Source organism: Meleagris gallopavo, chromosome 9 (genome assembly GCF_000146605.3).
Source record: "Meleagris gallopavo isolate NT-WF06-2002-E0010 breed Aviagen turkey brand Nicholas breeding stock chromosome 9, Turkey_5.1, whole genome shotgun sequence".
In the NCBI taxonomy this organism is placed as follows: Eukaryota; Metazoa; Chordata; class Aves; order Galliformes; family Phasianidae; genus Meleagris; species Meleagris gallopavo.
In genome coordinates this window covers 908465-928791 of record NC_015019.2, presented here as the reverse complement: position 1 = coordinate 928791, position 20327 = coordinate 908465, and the positions used below count along the sequence as shown (strand labels likewise).

At 52.4% G+C, this 20327-nt stretch overlaps 2 protein-coding genes and 5 non-coding genes across 7 annotated transcripts in view; 1 reads left to right on the top strand and 6 right to left on the bottom strand.

The window, feature by feature from the left end:
• The first annotated feature begins 1063 nt into the window (after positions 1-1063).
• Positions 1064-11197, top strand: MPP1 (membrane palmitoylated protein 1). Its single transcript, XM_010715012.3, has 11 exons — positions 1064-1225; positions 1442-1520; positions 2379-2464; positions 2971-3039; positions 5411-5607; positions 6011-6117; positions 6700-6780; positions 7218-7298; positions 7775-7977; positions 8245-8319; positions 9934-11197. The coding sequence occupies exons 1-11, from the start codon at positions 1106-1108 to the stop codon at positions 10108-10110; spliced, it is 1275 nt and encodes a 424-aa protein (XP_010713314.1). The 5' UTR covers positions 1064-1105; the 3' UTR covers positions 10111-11197.
• A 998-nt stretch (positions 11198-12195) lies between these two features.
• DKC1 (dyskerin pseudouridine synthase 1) overlaps positions 12196-20327 on the bottom strand; it is a 9682-nt gene continuing 1550 nt past the window's right edge. The window contains exons 2-14 of the mRNA XM_019618031.2: positions 20182-20322; positions 19801-19892; positions 19128-19312; positions 18589-18653; positions 17895-18021; positions 17422-17552; positions 16278-16421; positions 15893-16013; positions 15054-15172; positions 14407-14510; positions 13885-13951; positions 13107-13265; positions 12196-12886 (exon numbers count right to left, since the gene is read on the bottom strand). Coding sequence (XP_019473576.1) covers positions 12815-12886; positions 13107-13265; positions 13885-13951; positions 14407-14510; positions 15054-15172; positions 15893-16013; positions 16278-16421; positions 17422-17552; positions 17895-18021; positions 18589-18653; positions 19128-19312; positions 19801-19892; positions 20182-20322 — 1527 coding nt within the window. The 3' untranslated portion in view covers positions 12196-12814. The remainder of the gene's footprint in view (positions 12887-13106; positions 13266-13884; positions 13952-14406; positions 14511-15053; positions 15173-15892; positions 16014-16277; positions 16422-17421; positions 17553-17894; positions 18022-18588; positions 18654-19127; positions 19313-19800; positions 19893-20181; positions 20323-20327) is intronic.
• LOC116216951 lies at positions 14888-14963 on the bottom strand. Its single transcript, XR_004160697.1, has one exon. It is a non-coding gene; the product is annotated as a small nucleolar RNA SNORD83 (small nucleolar RNA).
• On the bottom strand, positions 15466-15712 carry LOC116216956. Its single transcript, XR_004160702.1, has one exon. It is a non-coding gene; the product is annotated as a small nucleolar RNA SNORD17 (small nucleolar RNA).
• Positions 17123-17256, bottom strand: LOC116216955. The gene has a single exon (XR_004160701.1). It is a non-coding gene; the product is annotated as a small nucleolar RNA SNORA36 family (small nucleolar RNA).
• Positions 17630-17705, bottom strand: LOC116216952. The gene has a single exon (XR_004160698.1). It is a non-coding gene; the product is annotated as a small nucleolar RNA SNORD83 (small nucleolar RNA).
• Positions 18242-18488, bottom strand: LOC116216957. Its single transcript, XR_004160703.1, has one exon. It is a non-coding gene; the product is annotated as a small nucleolar RNA SNORD17 (small nucleolar RNA).

Sequence of the window (20327 nt, the reverse complement as noted above, 5' to 3'; positions counted from 1 at the left end):
TCCCAGCCGTGGAGCAGACTCTGCCATGTCCTGGGTCAGCAGGCTTTGCTGAGCCCAGGGTTTGAGGCTGGGGACTGTGTGGTGTAATGCTTTCCCAAGGCACGAAGGAGATAAGTGTGATCTGTGCTGACTCAGATCACCTCAGAGGCACTTTGGCCTCGAGCAGGGCTGGAGGAGTTTGTTCACTTCCTCCTCCTCTTCCTCACACCCACTCACCAAGAGCAGAGAACTGAGAGCACCAGCACTACTGGATCCTGCCTGCTAGCAGCTCACCTCGCTGGGGCTGGCAAGATGTGAGCTCTTTTGCCCTGTGAGCCACTGGCACTCCTCTGGGCCGTGATTCAGCCTCCTCCTCCTCCGTGGTTAAGCCATTGGCAGCCAGAGATAGTGTGTGATGTTGCCTTTTTGCCCTGAGGAGGAGGCTGTTGGGCTCTGTCAGAAGTAGCTTAGAAGGATAAAAGCATATCACACATCCTCACTGGTGCTGCACAGCACACACAGCTCCCTCTTTGCTTGTCCCTTTCTGCCAATGCCTGTCCTGGTACAGCCACAGGCCCTGTCACCCTTGGCCCATGGGGACGTGGCTCTGCACCTTGCTGGTTGCACATTGACCTAGATGAGGAAAAGCAGAGTTTGCAAACTGAGCGAGAACAGAGCCTGACCCCAGCGCTGTCCCTGTTCCTTGGGGATGAGTCCCATACTGCTCTGTTGGCTCTGAAGCTGTCCTGGGCTGTGTGCTCTGCAATGAGCCGAGTGCTGCTGCAACACGCAGCAGTGTTTGGGACCTGCTGCTGCAGAAGATGACCAGCTGTGGACTCCTGACTTCTGGTACCTGTAGCTTTCCCAGACTTTTCTTGCCTCCTGTATTTCCCAAGCTACTGGAAAACTACTGATCAAGCCCACATACACATCTTCAAGGGTGAAGCTTTTGTGTTCTTTGTCTGTCCATGCTCTCGCTGTCCTCTCCTCCAGCACATGGGTCTCTACTCTCCCTGCTGTGCCCGGAATGCTAACATTGCCAAGTGGCTCAGCCCCACACAGGTGGAGTTCCTAAACCCCGCTCTCTGTTTTGCCCTGACAGGCCGTCACTCAGGCCCCGAATGCTATGACTGAGGACATTTACACCAATGGCTCTGCCACCCTGGGCAGCCCTTCCCACAGCAACGGCCGTGAGGTGCGGAAGATCCGCCTGGTCCAGTTTGAGAAGGTGACAGAGGAGCCCATGGTGAGAGCTGGCAAGATGCCCAAGGCTGGTGGCACCGAGGGGGGCGGAGGGCAGGTAGAGCTGCACCAATGGGTTGGCCTTGGGGGAGGCAGGAGATCGCTGGAGCATCGGCCATGGGAAGAGGGTGCTGGATGCTGCCTGGGATCTGGAGTGAGCCCCGCCAGCGGGTGATGCCGTGTGCCAAGAGGAGCAGTCATGGATTTTCCTGTCTTCCAGGGAATCACGCTGAAGCTCAATGACAAGCAGAGCTGTATGGTGGCCAGGATTTTCCACGGGGGCATGATACACAGACAAGGTAACAAGCCAGCTTTTCCCTGTGACGTGGGCATCTGTGTCCTTTCCTCCACCAGGAATATGTCAGGAACTTAGGACTCATCTCTCTGCATGGCTGGCATGTTAATGCATTGGAGGCTTTAGAGAGAAATGAAGGGCTGGGGGCAGGGCTCTCGCAGAAAGGAACCTGAGACCCATCTGTCTCCATCCCGTGATGGGGTGACTGTAACTGGAGAAGGATCATGCCCCAGAGACTGTGGGAGAAACTCTTCCCATTCCTAAAATGCACAGATGGGACAGGCTCTGCAAGCCAAAGGGCCAAAAGAAATTAATAGGTGCCACTTTGTGATTTTGGTTCTTGCCAGAGGAGCATGGAATGAGATGTTCTGTGCTTATTTGAAGAGGCCCATTTTCCAGCTTTGGGTCCAAATGGGAAGTCTGAGTTTATCCCTGCCAAAATAACCCAGGAGCTGTTCCAGTAATGCTGCTAGAGCCTGATTTATAGCAGTATATCTGAGGCTGCAATCTGGCTGGATATATAAACTGAAAACACACGAAGTCAAGAATGCCTTGTGTTCAAGGGCCCTGAAAGGAGACTGTCGCTTGGCTTCAGGTGAACCTTGGGGTTGGGTTTGAATAACTCTGGAACAGGTGATTTGACCAGTATAGATAACCTGATGACCTTCAGAGTGGACAAAGCGTGTGTGTGGGGTGGTGGGTGCAGAATTCATTCCTCTTGTGCCTCAGTGGTAGGTGATGTGTGCAGCTCCACAAGTGCTGCTCAAGCTGGCATCGTGGTGTCTGGGTTACAGCTTGTAGTGTCAGGAGTGAGTGGCTTTTATCCAGTCCTGCATTTTCATGTTTCTCCCGTTGCTGGCAGGCTCCCTTCATGTGGGTGATGAGATCATAGAAATCAATGGGCAGAGTGTGAGCAACCACTCAGTTGACCAGCTGCAGAAGATGCTGGTAGGTATTTGTGTTTGGCAGGGCTGTTCCCAAGGAATGACCCCTTTACCTGCAGACATGCATGTTGGTTGAGCATTAATTCCCACCTATACATCAGAGCCAAACTCATCGTTGCTTGTAGCAGGAGCTGAGGCTGCCATCTTGGGGTGCTGTACTATGGCCAAGTGCTCAGCCCTTCCACATAGCATCTTGTCTTTGCCTCCTGAGAAGGACAGTTGACCCTGGAGGCCCTACCGAGTCTCCAGATGTGCTCATCCTCATAGAACATGCAGGATTTGTGAAGAAGGAGCAAGGGTCCAGCACAGAAAGAAAGCTTGAGGGAAACATTTCCATCATGCTGGCCGAATGGGCCTGTCCTGTCAAGCTCCTTGCTGGGGCTCCTGGGCTGGAGATGGTTCATTCTGGTGATGCTTGGGTGCCTTGCTCCGTGCACAGGCTGCTGCTGTTGGGCTGCATTCAGGTCTACATCCTCCAACTCTTCTTTCTCCCCTTCCTTTGTTCACTAGAAAGAAACCCAGGGGATGGTCTCAATAAAAGTCATTCCCAACCAGCAGAGCCGCCTCCCTGCTCTCCAGGTAAGTGCAGCTTCCAGACCCGTGGCTGTGGGGCCGAGTGGGACCAGAGCAAACCATGGGGATTGGTGCTGCCCTGTTCCCTTCCCTGAGCTACTGAAGGAGAAAGGGACCTGGCCTGTGCAAATGAGCAGATGTGTTAAGCAGATGTGTGCGTAGAAGCATGCGCCAGAGGTAAATGTGTGCAGTCTTTGATAATGCAAAAGCAGCTGTGTGCGTGCATCGGGAAGCACGAGAGCCTCCTGTCCCCTGTGAGCACTGCCATGACAGCCTTGCAACTGCTTTCTTTGGGGGGTTGGACTCGATGATCTCTGGAGGTCCCTTCCAACTCCTACGATTCTGTGATTCTGTGATTCTCTGCTGCGGGGTGATGGCAGAGCCTCCAGGTGCAGCACAGGGCACGTGCCTATGCCGTCACTGATGCTTACTGCCTCAGCTGCGGGCCGAGTGATGTAGCTCTGGCTGCTGCCAGCACGTTGGTAGAAACCGTTAGCAGTGAGCAAGTGGGAGGAAGGAAGTGGTGGGGGAGAGGAAGAGAGCTGCTGCTACCACTGCCTGGGAAGGGGTGACACACTGTGGCAGAGGGTGACACGTTCTGGTGGGTGCACTTGGCTGGTTTTGTCTTTGGAGCTCCGATTTGGCTGAAGTGCTCAGGATGACAGGAAGGGCTGGGATGCCCAGGATGTCAGGTATTCTGTCCTGCTCCAGGTGCAGGAGCAGAGCCCAGCACGGCCCCTCCATTGAGGACAGGCAGGAGTGGGAGAAGAGCTCATGGGAGAGGTGGGGGCAGGTCGATGGTGCGTGGATATGCTCAGGGAGCCCGTGCCCTCCTCCCTCCATCCACCAGAAGTCCCTTACCCAGAGGAGCTGAAGTCTCTGGTTGTGGTAGCAAGTAAAAACTGCCTTCGTTCCCTCTTAGCCCTTGCTGTCCTTGTTCCAGCTCAGCCAACCTTGCACTTGTTTGTGTATTAAGTGCTGGCCCTATCTGCCCTCCCTGTCGGCCAGGCCAGCTCAGCACCTGGGGAAAAGTTACCTCTGAGTAAAAGAACGTGGCTGCTGGCTCACCTGTGGCTGCTCCAGGTTCAGAGAAGGACACGGGGACAAACTCTTGCCCAGCAACAACTGCTGTACTCCCTTTCATTGCATCCAGGCTCCTAGGAACCACAGGTCACATGCTGCCTGGATCTCTGCTTGTTGCAATCCCCTGCTGGGAGCAGTGTAACTCCTGGTTTTGTTTCACCTCCTCTGTCCCCACACTTATCTTAATTTCACAGTGTGACAGGTAGGATGGAGCAGATTCCAGCACCACACTGCCCTGGGCAAAAGCAGCACCCAAGCCAGCCTGAGCTGGCCTCACAGCTTGGCAGCTGGCCACTTTGAGGCCAGCCACAGACCTCTTGGGGCAATTTGGTTTGGGAGGATCCTAATAAGAAGCACCAAGTCCTCAGGTCTCCTAGAGTCACCTCCAACTGCAGGCTTTTGACTATATACACTAGCACTCCTCATGCTGGATCGTGCTTGGTATTTAAACTTCCAGCCCCAGAAATGGGGCTGGCAGATGTTTGGCAAATAGTCTGCACTGAGATCTGACCCAAGGTCATGTCTGTAGGTAACTCTTGTTGATGGGGTCTTTCCAAATGAGGAGTGACCTGCTGTGTCTAGCCTGGGGCACCAGGGCTGAAGGAGAGGGCTCCAGGCAGGTGCCTGGGCAGAGCTTGCTGTGTGTTCCTCATGTGTTTGTGTAGATGACCATCTTCCTGGCACTGGAGAGTGCTTTCAAAACAAGCGTCAGTCTTGAACAGGTGGTTGGATGGATCCTGGAAGAACATTCCATTTTTGTTGTTTTCCTTGAGACGTCTCATGGCACAGTGTGATCCATGTGCTCTGCTTTTCTGGCAGCAAAAGAGAACCACGTTCGTGTCGTGTTGGCCCCGTGTGTCTGGCAGATCACAGCAGCATTGCTGGAAGGACATACTGTGGGGAAATTGTTTTGATACGGCCCAAGGACAGCATGGTCTGTCCTACCCAGGGAGGACCTGAGTACAGATGTGTGCTGTACCTTCCTCCCAGGGAGAGGTGATACCGAAGAGCCAGGGCAGTCTCAGGCAGGGATAGATGTGACACTGTGCTCTGGGCTAGCAGAAGGCCCCGTGCCATGCAGGGCTGCCCTGCTTGCTCCTGGCTGCTCACTACAGAGCCCAGGGCTGCCAAGGGGCTACATGGACACTGTACTGATTGACTGTGGGACACACAGTCCTGCACAGAGGCAGCAGTTCTTTCACCAGCTCCCATTGCTCAGCTGGTGCTGGTAGATGCAGTGTGGGGCCAGGAGCTGGATACAGCCATATTGACTCCAGCCCTTTCTCTCTTTCAGATGTTCATGAGGGCACAGTTTGACTATGACCCCAAAAAAGACAACCTGATCCCCTGCAAGGAAGCAGGCCTGAAGTTCCAGACAGGTGATGTGATTCAGATCATCAACAAGGATGACAGCAACTGGTGGCAGGGCCGTGTGGAAGGCTCCGGTACTGAATCAGCAGGACTCATCCCTTCCCCTGAACTGCAGGAGTGGTAAGTCCCTTCACAGGAAATCCCAGTCTGGGCATGAGATGGCTGTGGGGCTGTATGCCACGTCCCTATCTCATGGCTTTGGTGCATGGAGGTCCTGTGTCATGCATGGCAAGCATTGGGAGCGTTCTGACAAGATCTGAGCTGTCTCACCATGGCCACCGTGACCCATCACAGCCCCACGTAAGGATGTGATCACTGGGTTTGGAAGGAAGTCTTGGATTTGGGGCTCAGTGACCGTGTTGGGTAGTACCAGTGCCACTGCTGGGAAAGGGAGCGCACCTCACCTCATCTGCTCCAGGATGAGTCTTTGCTTGCCCCAGCAATCACCTCACTGCATGTCTGAGGGATGATCCTGCTGCTCCCCAGGGCCCCCAGACACAGTGGTGTCATTCTGTCTTGGCAGGCGTGTGGCGAGTGTCACCCAATCCAGTCAGAGCGAAGCCCAGAGCTGCAGCCCTTTCGGGAAGAAAAAGAAGTACAAAGATAAATACCTGGCCAAGCACAGCTCAAGTAAGTGTAAGCAGGGTGCTGGGCCCCCAAACCCTGCAGGCTGCCAAACGCGGGGCAGGTGCTGGCCCTGCACAGCCAGCAGTGTCACTGTGGGGGCACGTGCCTGTCATCTGCTTGTTTAAACCCCGTGCTAAGCAGTGCTGGCCTGCTCCAGACCAGCAAAGGCAGTGGCCTGAGGACGTGCTGGCTCCTAGCCCAACCTGCAGCTCTGACTGGTGGCAAACAAGGTCGTAAATCAGCTAGATAAATAAAGCTTTCCCAGCAACAAGCTCTCTGCAACTTCCCTTCTCGCATGGCTCTTGGGTCCTACTGTCCCTGTTCTCTCTGTGAGAGAACATCTAACTTCTTTAGAGGCTGCTGTTCCAGCCTCCCAGCACCATACGTATGCCATGTACTGGTTGCTGCTGGGGCTGGTGCTCTTTCCCAGGCCAGCCAAGCAGGGGATGCTCACAGCCCATCTTGTTTGCTCCCGAGATTTTTGCCAAAGGATCTGACTTTGCTCCAGCATGCAAAGTCCTCAGGAGTACAGTCTCAAGAGTAGCTGAGACAGCTCTAATTACTCTTGTTTCTCCTTCACTGCAGTTTTTGACCAGCTGGATGTAGTTTCGTATGAGGAGGTGGTGAGGCTGCCTGCCTTCAAGAGGAAGACGCTGGTGCTCATAGGTAGGTCCTGCTCCTGTCCTCCTGCACATGGAGGGGGCTGTGGGAAACCAGGGCTGGGGCAGTGCTGCCCTTCAAAAGCTGGTAAGCACTGGGGAGCATTTCTTCTACCTGCAGCGATTGCCAGGCAGGCTGATATCTGCACGTGGTATTGTGCATGTGGTCTGGCACCTGCTCTCCAGTGCTGAGGAGTTATTTCAGGAGAGTTTCTGGCTCTTAAATGTCTTCATGGTCTGTGCAGCTGCACCAAAGTCAGCACTTCCATGCTGAGGGTGCAGCTGCTGCTGGAGCTCCTGGTCTAAGCAGTCCAGCCTGCAGGCAGCTGTGATAGCACCTAGGGCAGGGAGACCCTTCTCCAGGGCTGGAAAACAGCACAGAGGGTTGCACCTTCTCTCAGGCACTCCTCAGCCCAGCTCATGTCCACCCCTCTTCCCCTGTAGGGGCCAGCGGAGTGGGTCGCAGCCACATCAAGAATGCCCTGCTCAGCAACAACCCCGAGAAGTTCATGTACCCCCCACCATGTAAGTAACACAACCAGGTGAGGGCATGCAGCACTATCCCAGCACGTTTCCTCACCTCCTCCTCAAGCCACCAGGTGGGATGGGAGGTGGGGAGATGTTCTTCCAGCACCGTGAAGCCTTGATGTCACAGGGCACCAGACAAGGCCCTGCAGGGTCTCCCTGCCTCCTGCCCCATGGGCTGAACTTACCCAGAGATGGCCGGGCTGCTACTGCCTGCATTGCAGACATCCTGTCCCCATCCCAGTGCAGCACCTCGCAGCTCTCCTCACATTGGCCACATTGCCTACTTGTCCCATTTAGGATGGAGTTCCAATGGGGGATTGGTAAGCTTCATCTAGAGGTACATAGGTCTTCTGTACTCCTCCTTGCCCCAGCCCCGTGCTCAGAAAGGGTCCATAAAACCCCCAGGTTGGCTCCCTGGCCTTCTGGTGGTCAGCACCTGGCTGAGGGCATGGTGCGTTTTTCTCCCTCTGCAGACACCACGCGCCCCCAGAAAAAGAATGAGGTGGATGGGAAGGACTACTACTTTGTTTCCACCGAGGAGATGACCCGGGACATCTCAGCTAATGAGTTCCTGGAGTTTGGAAGCTACCAGGGAAACATGTTTGGCACCAAATTTGAAACAGTGCACAAGATCCACCAGCAGGACAAAGTCGCTATTTTAGATATTGAACCCCAGGTAGGAAGCAGGGGAAGTGGTGGGCAGAATGGGGACTGCTGCAGACTGGGCAGCCCTGCTGTGTGCTGTGACCGTCCCTGCACACCTGCCATTCTCCAAGCTGTACCATTGCCCTTACATTGCCTTACTACCCCCAGGCTCAGGGGTCCACAGCCCCTTCAGCCCACTGTTGCACCGCAGACACCACTGAATCTTGGCTGGGGGAAGTAGGGGCAGCCACTCACCAGCTTGCCACGTTCTGATAACTGCATTCTGCTCTCTTTCCAGACCTTGAAGATTGTCCGCACGGCAGAACTCTCCCCATTCATAGTCTTCATTGCCCCAACAGACAAGGCAGAGGAGGTGGGTTGGCACAGTGGTGGCTGCAGCTCCCCAGCATGGGGCAGGGGGTGGCAAGGAGCCCACGGGGGACAAAGCCTTGCAGCAGCCCAGGGCTCTCTTCCTGGCTCTGTAGTGAGAATCAGCTTCTTCCTGTTCAAATTGGTTTCTGTGGTCCAGGAGAGCAGTGTAACTTTATCAGTCCAGACCTAAGAGACAGGACTTGGGGATTCCTGCAGCCTGAGGCTCTCTCCCATAGGGAAATCCCCAGCAAGCACCATCCCTGGAGGAGCACAATTAGTCCCAAACACGTAGCTGGGTGCACAGCCCAGCACCAAGGGCTGTCTCTAGCTGCAGCAGTGCTGCAGAGCAGGAACACATACCCTGCCATCAGCTATGCAAATGGGACACACAAACAGCAGGGCGTTTCATTCTTTAGCTCATTGAGATGCTCACCCTCCAAAATTAGGATGAAGCAGTACTAATGCTGCACAGTGCTGAGCACAAAGCTCTTGGCTGCATACCTCTGTTTCCCAGAGACAGAGCAGTTCTGCCTTTCTGCTATGCCACCTCCACCAGGAGAAGAGGGGAGAGAAGGCAAAGCCCTAGAACTGTGCCCCTCCTGAATGCACAGCCAGCCAAGGCATTCTCTTCAAGCTGGGCTGGTCCAAATTGGTAGCTGGGGAATTCATAAAGCTTACAGTACAGACAGCATCTGGCACAGGGAATATCTGTGTAGCATCATGAAGGTAGTTGGAGACACATCAATATGTGGAGTGTAGGAAAGCCAGATGGAGCAGGTAGGGAGGTTCCAGGCAGAAAGGGCAGCGAGGCAGCCCTCTCCCTTACTCCATGCCCCATCAACAACTGCTGCCTCCAGCCCCAGAACATTAACTCCTGCCGCAGTGGGCAGGGCCAGCCCTGCTGCTGCACACACTATATATAGCGAGCTGCTGCAGCTCAGGTAACTGCTCACTGGAGGGGACACAGCAGTGCCAAAATGTGACTTAGCAGAGCTCACATGACCCAGGCAAACTGCTTAGTGCTCTCCCTCCTCCACTCTGCTGACAACTGCTGAGCAACACCCAGCAGCACTGCAGTGAGCACATCCCCCCAGGTGCAGAAGCTGCAAGCAGTCCAAGCTCCATGTGGGAGATGCCTGGAATTGGGTCTGAACCCAACTCCCAGGGTGACCCTGCTAGCTGCAGGGGTGTGCAGGAGATGAGGAGCAGGCAGCTTTGCTGGGCCACACTGAACACTCCCTACTTTTGGGGCTGTTCTGGTGGAGAGGGATCATCCTGCAGGGATCCTACCTTCAGCCCAGCCTCATGCCATGCACTAGCAATGAGCTGTCACGAGGTATTTTAAATTAGAATACAAGACCAAACAGCCCTGACCTCATTAGCAGGTAACCTGATGCTCCCAGCATTGCATAAAAGTCCAGCAAAAATCCACTTCAACTCCTGTGTTGCTGCATGACAGCTCTCCTGGCCTGTTAGATGAATGAGGGGGTTCTGTATTCTGGTACTTGGTAGCAGCTGAAGCTGTTCTGGGGATGGGCAAAGCAAGCCTGTTGGGATGGGCTATGAAATTACCCTCCTCCTCAGCCTTCTGGACACTTTCTCTCTTTTCTTGCAGTCGGAGGCTTTGCAGCAGCTTCGCAAGGATTCAGAGAGCATCCGGAGCAGATATGCACACTACTTTGACCTCTCAATAGTCAACAATGGAGTGGAGGAAAGCCTCAAGCTGCTGGAGGAAGCCTTTGAGCAGGCCTGCAGCTCCCCGCAGTGGGTGCCTGTCTCCTGGGTTTACTGAGGGCATCCAGCCCCCATTGCTTCCTATCAAAGCATCCTGCAGCTGTGGGGAGCAGAGAAACCTCCTCAGCTTCCCCTGATCTACACCCAACCTAGCACAGCTCCCTTCCTCTGCTGCTCCATGGACACAGTCTCAATTGGCCAACACTCACAGGGTCTTCAGAATGCCCCTGCCGGGGAACGCAGGACAGAGGCTGCCCAGTGACATACGGTGCTATAAGTGAGAGGTAGCAGCAGAGCCCAGGGCATCCCGACAGCTCAGAGCGCAGCCCCCACCTTGCCTGCTGAGGCAAAGCACAACCCTCCTGCAGCACCCAGCCCATCTTACTCTCTGCAACAGCCCTGGGGAAGCAGTACAGCAGCCACCTTCCAGGCAGAGGTCTCCTGCCTCTGCAAGAGCATACATGGCCCCAAACACCTCGAAAGCCTGGCAGGTATCTGTGAGGCTTCCCATAGCACACCGGAGCTCCTGAGCCTAAGGGCTTCCTCTCACAAACCAGGAGAAGAAAAGGCAAGTGTGGGTTTGACAAAAGCAAACCATCCCAAGGCATGGTTCCTGCCTGCATTCTGAGCTTCAGGTGGTCTGATTCACCCTGTGCAACTGTAGTTGTAAGAACTCCCTGCATTTAAATTCTCACCGTGCAGCTTGGATTGTTACCAGCTGGCCAGAAAAACTCTTCAGCAGCTGAGCAAGTCCTGTGGACCAAACCTCTGAGGGACAGTTCGATACGTAGAGTAGATCCAGCCACAAGCATCTGTTGCATGCAGTACAAACTGTCTCTTCATCCAGGCATGTTTTCTAGAGTGTAGGCTGTCCCACACACTGTATGCTAACGTAAAAACACAAAGGAGTTCCTTAAGCTGGAATGTAGTGACACACAAGCTCCACCATGACCGTGTCCAGGAAGCATCACCGTGGCTCCTGGGCAGACCGTAACCATGTAGGTGCAAGAATGTTGTGTGTGTTCAGCAGTCAGTTGGGGGAAGGAGTTTAACAAGTCTTGTGCAATTTTTTTTTTTTTTTTTAAAGAAAGCCAAAAATAAAATCTGTTGATGTGCAATAGGGACCTTTGTTCTGATCCACTGCAGGGAACCAACGAGCACAGCAATAAACGTGTGCTGAAACATTGCCACGAGTGGTGTGTTACCTCAGGCTGAGCACCAGGTGGGCATCTGCCTCCCACCCTCCCCTGAGCTGGAGGCACCAAGGTAGGCAGGTAGGACGAAAAGCTCTCCAGGTGCTGCCAGACTTCTCCAGGACAAGTAAAGCAAGAAAAGCAGTTACGCCTCGCAGGCACCGTCCCACTTCGGGTTTTACCCCAAACACCTCAACCGAGTCGCCCTATGCACCTACAGCCTGTGCATGTTTACTGACTGCCCCCTCCCCCCTAGAACAGACCTAGTGGTCTGAAGAACTACGTTTCCCTTTCTTGAGGAGTCAAGGTAAGACAAAGAAAGTCCACCCATTACAAAAAGTAGGGTCTTTTTTTATTTTTTTTTTTAATGTAAAAAAAGTGAATAAAAATTAACTTTTTTTCAACCCAGATTCTGACAGCCATTGGTTGCTGTCCACGCTGACTGCATTTCTAGCATTGAAGGGAAAAGTCGGGTGATTAAGACAAAAGCAATTCGGGAGGCTAAGACAAACGTTACAGGATCTCTGCAGAGAGAGCTCAGAACAAAGCAGCCAGGATCCTTCCCTACTAAAAGCTAAAATCCTGGCTCAGCACTGCTCCTGTAATAGAAATAACCTGCTCCCACTGAGCCATCCCAAAGAAACAGGGAGAAATCATCCCGAAATCATTTAGGCTCCATGCTTAGTGCCCTGTGCATAGCTGCCAAGCCTGTGCTCACAAGCACATATTACAAATATGCCACCCACTGCCTCTGCCCCTGCAGCTGCAGCCCCACCTAATGCTTCCAGAGCATATTAGATACCAAAAATCAGAGGCAGCTGAGAGGGCTGCAACCCCATTCCAATAACTTGGTTGGAGCCAGCACTGGCAACATCACTGGGGGACACTGGGTCTGGGATCAGCTCACAGCTAACAAGCAGGTCCCCACACTAAAAAGCAAAAAGCAGGAATTTCATGTTCTTATCCTTTTATGATAAAGTTGAAAAGAGGTACCAAAGAATGGACATTTGTTCTCAACTAGCTGAGGGTCAGGCCAAGTATACAGCCAGGTTAAAATCAATCACAGCCCCTCAAATAACCGATTCAGCTGTCTCCAGAGGTGCCAAACCCTTCCAGATGGGCCACGGCTAAGCCAGTCCTCCAGACACAAACACATTCTGTGACTGTCGGGTAACAGTTTTGACCTTGGAAGAGAAGGAAGAGGCAGGAGAAGAGAGAAGGGAAAGCGTTATTCCTCTCTTTCACGGTGAAAACAAACCCCAAAGAGCAAGGAGCTGCATTCTTCCCAGAAGATAGCACTTCAGTTGGCATCGAGGTGTCCAGCTTTACAGAGCAATTCAATGCAGGGGCAGTCAGGCACCACTCTCCTCTGGCTACCCTTAAAACAGGATGAGGAGGGGTGCTGGAGCAGGGCATGTCCTGGGCAAACAACTTCTCACTCATACGCACAGCAGAAAAGGAACTTGGAACTTGCTGGCCCCTCAGCTGCACAGGCAGTCCTCTTTTTCAATGCCTCAGACTTCTCCCTCCCTAATGATGAGGTCGCCTGCTTTGGACAGATCCAGTTGCTTACTCTGAGCTCTCTTCTACCTCCTTCTGTTTCTTCTTCTTCTTCTTCTTCTTGGTGCTGGTTTCACTGATCTGCAAAGAGGATCAAGTTCAGGAATTAATCAAAAAGGCATCACTCACTGCTCATTTCAGGAAGACAGTCCAGCCCACATGCAGGCTAACGCAGCTCTCACAGAAATCTCTTTCACACACAGCCCCAGTGTCCAAACAGCACACACACTTATCCCAGGTGCACAACAGACAGCAACTCTTCCTAATGCTTGAACCATACCGTGGCAGCACTGTTACATACCACTTCTATTTGTTCTTCCCCACTCTCAGATGCTTCTTTGGCTTTCTTTTCTTTCTTCTTCTTTTTCTTCTCCTTTTTGCTCAGCTCCTCTGGGGGTGGAGTGGCTGGGGATGGTGGGGGGCTCGCAGCCTCATTTTCACTCTCTGACTCTCGCTTCCTCTGTTAGGAGAGCACACTGTCAGACCATTTTCCAAATGAGCTCAAGTGATGGAAAAGCTGTTTGCAAGCCTATCACAACTGCTTTTTTTCCTGATTCAAACTTCTCAGTAAGCACCACTTTGAATAGGAGTGTGAATTGCAGACTGCCAGAAGTCCCCTCCAACGTACAGCATAGGGATTCCTTTCTGCCAGAATTACACCCCAACTTCTTATCCCTGTACCTCAAATCCTCCTGTTTGAAACACTGCTGCACTACATGCAAGCCTTGACTTAGATCCTTATATCAGAGCAGAAGTCCTAACTCAGGGAACTCTATATACAACGTCTGCATGGACTCCTCAGATAAACTTTCAGTCTGTAATCTCCAGAAAGGTTCTCTGGCACAATGACCTGGCACTGTAGCTCCATCCAGTGTATTTCCTTGGATGCTGCAGCTTTTACTCCTCATTCCCACTTACAGTACTGCACTTTTCATATACAAAGACAGGGACCAAAAGGACAGAACAGTGGAAGCACTCTCTGCCCTCACAGAGATGGGTTCTACCACAGAAGTAAGCACAAGATCCAAGGCAGCCTTCAGAGCCCAAACAACCTTAAACCAGAGAGCAGCATTACTTACTTTTGGAGCCCTTTCCACCTCTGACACAGCCTGGGGAGCTTTAGCTGCCTCTTTCTTGGACGACTCCCTAAAAGAGAAGAGACCTCAGGCTGAGTGGGACTGCTGCTGCCTTCCACAAGTACAAAGGCCCCTCCCCTTCACAAGGGCCCCCTTACCCACGCCAGGCATTGGTTTGGGGGGTTCAGTGTGAGGATGACCTGCAGCCTGCACCAGTGCCAGCTGGACAGGACAACAGCAAAGCCTCCCCCTCTTTCATTTAGCAGACTGACTCCCTCTAGAGCCACAGGCACAGGCTACAAAGGGATAACCGTCTGCTCAGGGCCTTTCGCTCCAGCCTGGCAGACCATCAGCATGTTCCCTGTGACTTTGAGGAACACAGCTAAACACCAAGGGTCCAGATAGCAAATTCACCTTGCACCAGATCTGAGATGCTAAGTACAAAAGGCAGTGCCCAGAACAGTGCTCACAGCATGCAACCCATCACTGTGCCCACCACTCTGAAGCTGCACAACCTGTACCCACCTGTAATCCACATACTCCTTCTTCCAGGAATCTGGTGTGCACTCATTGGGCTTTCCATGTTTGTCCAGCAGGCCTTTCTGGATCATCATCTTCTTTTGACTGGCCTGAGAGCAAAGGGCAGAAGTTCAGACCCCAGCTCCTTGAAGAAGAAACCACCCCTTGGGCTTCAGCTACCCACTTTAAGGAATAACCCAGGAACAAGCCAAGGCAACAACTGCACTGTCACCAGCTTAACCATTCTCTGAGAACCTTCTGACAGCTCACAGGAAACACCCACTGCACAGCAGCCTACAAGTCTCAGACAAGGAACAGGCAGAAGGCGTCCTAACTTTAATTAATGGCTGATTTGTGAGAGAAGTAACAGCAGTAGATAACTGCTTATCACTGAACTCAGATCCTTGGCCATAATTATTCCTCCAGCTTAATGACCCACTACATTTCAGCTGAAGCACTGCAACTGCACAGCTCCTTGCCCCTCCAGAGCCATCAGCATGGGGTGATAGATGAAGGTCATCTTTGCACAGAGTGCTAATGCCAACCAGTTGACATCATTTGGCTCTTGACCGCAGGAGGGCTCAAGCACAGACCTGAGGTGCCTGCAGCCCCACAACTGGGCACCCACCAACACCGAGTCCCCAGCTGCTCACCTTGGGACCGAGGCCCCATTTGCGGGGATATGTGTCTCTCTCCATGATTACTCTCTTGATCTTTGCTACCACGCCATGGTCACAGGTAGAAATGACAGCAGTGGTCATCAAGGCAATGGCTGCAGAAACAAGCAGGGAGCTTACAAACACACATTAAAACAGCAAAACTGTGAGAGTACAGATGCAAGAACGTGCTGGGTTCAGGCTGTCCCTCCTAAGGCAGCACAAAAGAGAGACAAGCCACCACCAATGCCCTATCCCCCTGGAAACTCACTGGAGGAAAGCTCTGGTCTAAAGCTTCAGAAAGATGCCCTGCTCAAAGGCAGCGAGCTGATGTGACCACATCAGAGGTCGGAAATGCTCCTGCAGTTGCCAGTGAGGCACAGCTGGGATTTTCATCAGGTGGCAGCATGTGATCAGATGTCATCCCTCGTCTCAGTGGGGACAGAGCCCCCCAGAGAGGGGCCCTGACCCTGCCAGCACCGCTTTGCTCCTGCAGGCAGCCAGCCACACACCACAGCAGCCCCCAGCAGGACACCGGGACACTGCAGGGTCTCTGGAGGCTGCACAGCACCCAGACCCTAGAACAGGAATCGGGGTGCTGCAGGAGGGCAGTGCCACTGCACTCAGAGAATGGATAAACTTCATCATCACCTCACACACAGCACACCTGAGCTCTGTGCAACTGAAACACTGAGGAGCGCTTCAAACCTTGCCAAATAACAGCTCTTAAGGAAGCACTACTTAAACTTCCACGTTGTCTAATCTGCTACACCTTCACTGGAAAGTAGTTTGTTGTTTCTGCACATAGACGGGCACAGAAATAAGCAGCTTCATACCTAGGCAGATAGCTTCTCCTTTTGTGGTGATGACTACAATCTCCTGATTAAGCTCAATACCATCTTCATATCTCAGGACACCAGGCAGCATGATCTTGGCTCCATAGCAAATAGCATTAACCTAAAGAGGAAGGGAACAGAAAGGCTTGTAAGCGACTAGAGGACAAAACCAATGCAAGAAGCACCTCTAATATTTTACCTTCCCATTGCCATTATTGTTATTAACAATAACACTAACACGTTTCTAGCTGACTACCAATACCAGGTCCTGCACAGCACGTGACACGACAGTGCTGTGCACCACGAGGACCCCGATCCCTCATTTATGAGCTGCACAAGACAGGACACAACCTCTGCTTCGAGCAGCCCTACCTCAGGAACTCACCGCACTGTCTTTCATGACGAGCCGCTTGTGTGAGGTGAGCAGCTTCTCCAGGGGCAGGATGACACGCCGCAGGTAGCTGTCATCCTTGTTGTTGTCGTACTGCCACTGTGCATCCAGCACGTCGTGCATGGTCACCATGTTGTCCTGCAAAGACACAGCCCCTCTGAGCTCCCCCCTAAACAGCAACCAGCTTGAAACACGCACAAAAGACACAGCTGAAGCCTGATGGCAGATAGTGTGCTGGAAGGGAGGGAAAATTGGTGCCCAATTTAGAAACACCTATAAAATCTCCATAGAAAAGGCAAGAACAAGCACTTTCTGCTGGCAGCTCGAGGGCAGTCTCATCTCTGCTGCTTCAGGCTTCTACCTGCCCAATGTCACACTGCACTGGGATCAAGTGTGCAAGCTCTGTCTACATGAAACACTTTCCAAGTGTGACCAAGCTTAACTACCTACGACTTCTAGACAAAGTAAATGAATGAGTAGAAGCCTGAATTAATCAGCTCATGAATCTGTAACGTGGGATAAGTTACTGAAGCAGCTGCAGCCACCCATCACCTTGGATTCACTGTCAGTGAATTGCATCTCTGTTAAGAGCACAGATAGGACAGCACTTGCACTCTGATAATCCAGTTTTGCAAGCAGAGAAATTAGTCCTGGAGTTTGAATGGGCAAGTGGGATCCAGGAACAACCAGATGGAAAACTGTGCAAGGTGCTGAACATCACACATGAAGGCATACCCTGAGTGCCCTTTGCTAAAGCACACTGCCTGCACTGCGCCCTGACACAAGTGATCACGCTGCTAACAGACAGCTCGTGTGTCTGAACTCCAGACACGTGCATGGTTTGTAGGCTGAGAAACACAGGTGGCATAAAACAAGCTTTCAGTCACCAGGGTGCACTTCCCAGTCGTTTCTGTCCCAAAGCTTAATTACCAGAGCAGGGACAAGACCCTGATCTGAACTCAACACTTTGGTTCTGGACTGCCTACGGCAAGTGCCACACTTCCAGGTCCATTCACAGCACTTCAGTCACTGTGCACCTATACCCTTCTCTAACACCAAAGAAGAGAGACCATTCGGGGGAACTCCTACAATCTCCCATTTTCTAGTTTGATGGTTACAGTCAGAATCATCACTCTACCATCTCTCCCAGGATGCCCGACCGCACTCTGCGGAGCTCCTGCATTTGGCCCCCAACACCAAGCAGCAAACCAAGGTGGACACAAAGCGTTCGGATGTATGTGCCTGCTTCACAGCTCACCCAGAAGATACCTGAAACACAAGAGAGAATTTACATGTGTAGCTGTAAGCGAGCCACATCTAGAGGCTCCACGTCCAGCCCCTCACAGAGCCATCAGCATGGGGTGATAGATGAAGGTCATCTTTGCACTGAGTGCTAATGCCATCTAGCTGACATCATTTGGCTCTTCTGTGAAGGGTGCAAAAATATCAAAAGAAAGTAGGTGAGATTTGTTTCTCAGCATAAACAATGCATGAAGCGTTTACTGCTCAGTGGGTGCAAGGATCTGTATCTCAGTTCATCTGCAAAGAATGGGAAGCAGCACACTTGAGCTGTGAGTGTAATCAGACAAAGGCAGGAGAGCTGTATGTTACCTAATCTTTTCTCAGGATCATACTCCACCAGCTTGCTCTCATAGATGGTTCTGACTCTCAGCTGTCGCTTAACAGCAGCGATGAGGGGCGGTCGCTGGAAGAGTGCTCCTGTCAGAGTTTCTATTGCCTGAAGGTAGAAGCAAAAGAAATAACACCTTAAGCTGGGCCTTTAGCACAGCTGACATGTGAGCACCTCTGGGTCTCCAGGAAGGAGAACCTTTTTTTTGGACTGACAGGCTCATCACCACGTGGCTATTTAAGAAAGCTGGTGTGAACCACTGATGTGGTCAAAATGCTCCTGCAGCTGCCAGTGAGGCACAGCTGGGATTTTCATCAGGTGGCAGCATGTGATCAGATGTCATCCCTCGTCTCAGTGGGGACAGAGCCCCCCAGAGAGGGGCCCTGACCCTGCCAGCACCGCTTTGCTCCTGCAGGCAGCCAGCCACACACCACAGCAGCCCCCAGCAGGACACCGGGACACTGCAGGGTCTCTGGAGGCTGCACGGCACCCAGACCCTAGAACAGGAATCGGGGTGCTGCAGGAGGGCAGTGCCACTGCACTCAGAGAATGGATAAACTTCATCATCACCTCACACACAGCACACCTGAGCTCTGCTCCTACCCCCTCATCTCCCACAGAAGCCAAACTCTTTGCACAGAGTGCCAGCGTGGTCAACGGTGTGCTGAGACTTACCCTGGCAAGCTGAGCCTCACTTTCAATTGCATTGTGCAGCCGAACAATTCCCACATACTCTTTGCCTGAAAGAACGACAAGAGCAGTCAGGAGCGGCCACTTGCATTTAATGTTGACCTCAAGGCATGCACTGCCACACAAACAGCTCTCCTAGGAGGTGCACACCACTCATTATGCAGTAGGTTATTCTCCCCCCCAGAACAGAATCTAAGCTGCACGTTTACTTGTTCACCACGATTTATTTCTTGGGATTTGCGGACCTGCGCCTTAAGTTCAGTTAGCACACAAAACCTGTCTTTCAGAAATGTTTTCATCGACCTAAAAGAGCACAAATCCCAGACAGAGAAGCAATCAGAAAAACCACTTGAGACAGCACGGATGTGCCCTCAATGGCTGGAAGCAAGATGGATTAACAATCCTTGAGCTCAAGGCACTGAAAGCTTAGGGCAGGCCTTTCAAATACGAGAATGGAAACCTCCCTGCCTCCAAAACAACTCTGCACCTCCTCAGCCACTTTGACCACATGGCAGTGAACCTACCTGCACTCTGCTGAGACTTGACAAGCCGTGTCGCCCTCTCAATGCACACAATGAGGCACCCAGTCACCTTAGGGTCCAGGGTGCCACTGTGCCCTGTCTTCTCTACTCGAAGGATGCGTCGGATCCACGCCACCACCTCATGGGAAGATGGATTGGAAGGCTTGTCCAGGTTGATGAAGCCAGACCTGCAGAGTGAGATGACAGATTAAGAGCTACATGTTGGGGCTAACAATGGTAATGTGAAAAACAGGATGAGATTTGTCATGGTAACATAGAAACGTTTCTGAATAAACAGTTAGACAGGAGCTGAGCCACTGAGCTGTTCTGCACTGCAGCTCACACGACCCATGATTAAACAGTACTCTCCAGAATGCTACCACTGCTCAGTGTAAAACGCTGCAGCCATGCTCCAAGGAGACCCAAAGCCCCATGCAGACTGAATGGCTCTCCAGAGAAGCACCAGGGCTCCTCTGGTGTACATCTACCTGCAGAGAAGCCACAAAACCAAACCAAAGCCACCTCCAAAGAAAACGGCCAGCAGGTCCCAGACAGACATTCACTGGTGAACAGCAAGACAGAGTCAAGAGAAAAGAAAAAGGAATCTGGAACAGAATGTGCTTGTGAGATGCTAACTGTGGAAGAGAAATAAAACACTCTGGACTGTTACACTCACCGTACATAGTCAGAGATCTCCCTCTTCAAGGGATTAGCACCGGAAGGGAGGGGTGTGTAGTGTGTTGTCAGCACGTTTAGCTTGTCAAAGTTCTACGAAAGCAAAGCAAATAAATGACTGTAAGTACCACGAGATGGAGGTGAGACCGAGGACAGCGGCTTTATCCCAGCACACCTCCCAGTTGTACAGAGGATGCTTTGCTTTCAGGTTAACGAGCCTCTTCCAATGGGAAAACGACTAAAACGGCAAAGATGAGGGGCAGAGAAAGGAAAGAACTCAAAGAAAGCCAAAAGAGCCTCATTGCTTTCAGCTCACGGAGCAGAAACCCGAACGAAACCCAACGAGAAAGGCGGGGAGCCACCGCCCCTCCGTGCTCGTTACCTTCAGCAGCAGCGGCCACTGGGACGTGTCCAGCTGCGCCACGCGGGACTCGGGCTTGATGAGGAACTCCTCGGTGTGCTGGATGTCCTGCGGGGCACAACGAGGGCTGGGCTCAGTGTGCGCCGCGCGGTTTCGCTCCCACCGCC

Bases quoted from the DNA above. Each gene is read 5' to 3' on its own strand.
- MPP1 (XM_010715012.3), top strand. From the start codon at position 1,106: ATGACTGAGGACATTTACACCAATGGCTCTGCCACCCTGGGCAGCCCT. The intron at 2,465-2,970 runs GTAGGTATTTGT...TTTGTTCACTAG, and splicing joins ACCAGCTGCAGAAGATGCTG to AAAGAAACCCAGGGGATGGT. The intron at 7,299-7,774 runs GTAAGTAACACA...CTCCCTCTGCAG, and splicing joins GTTCATGTACCCCCCACCAT to ACACCACGCGCCCCCAGAAA.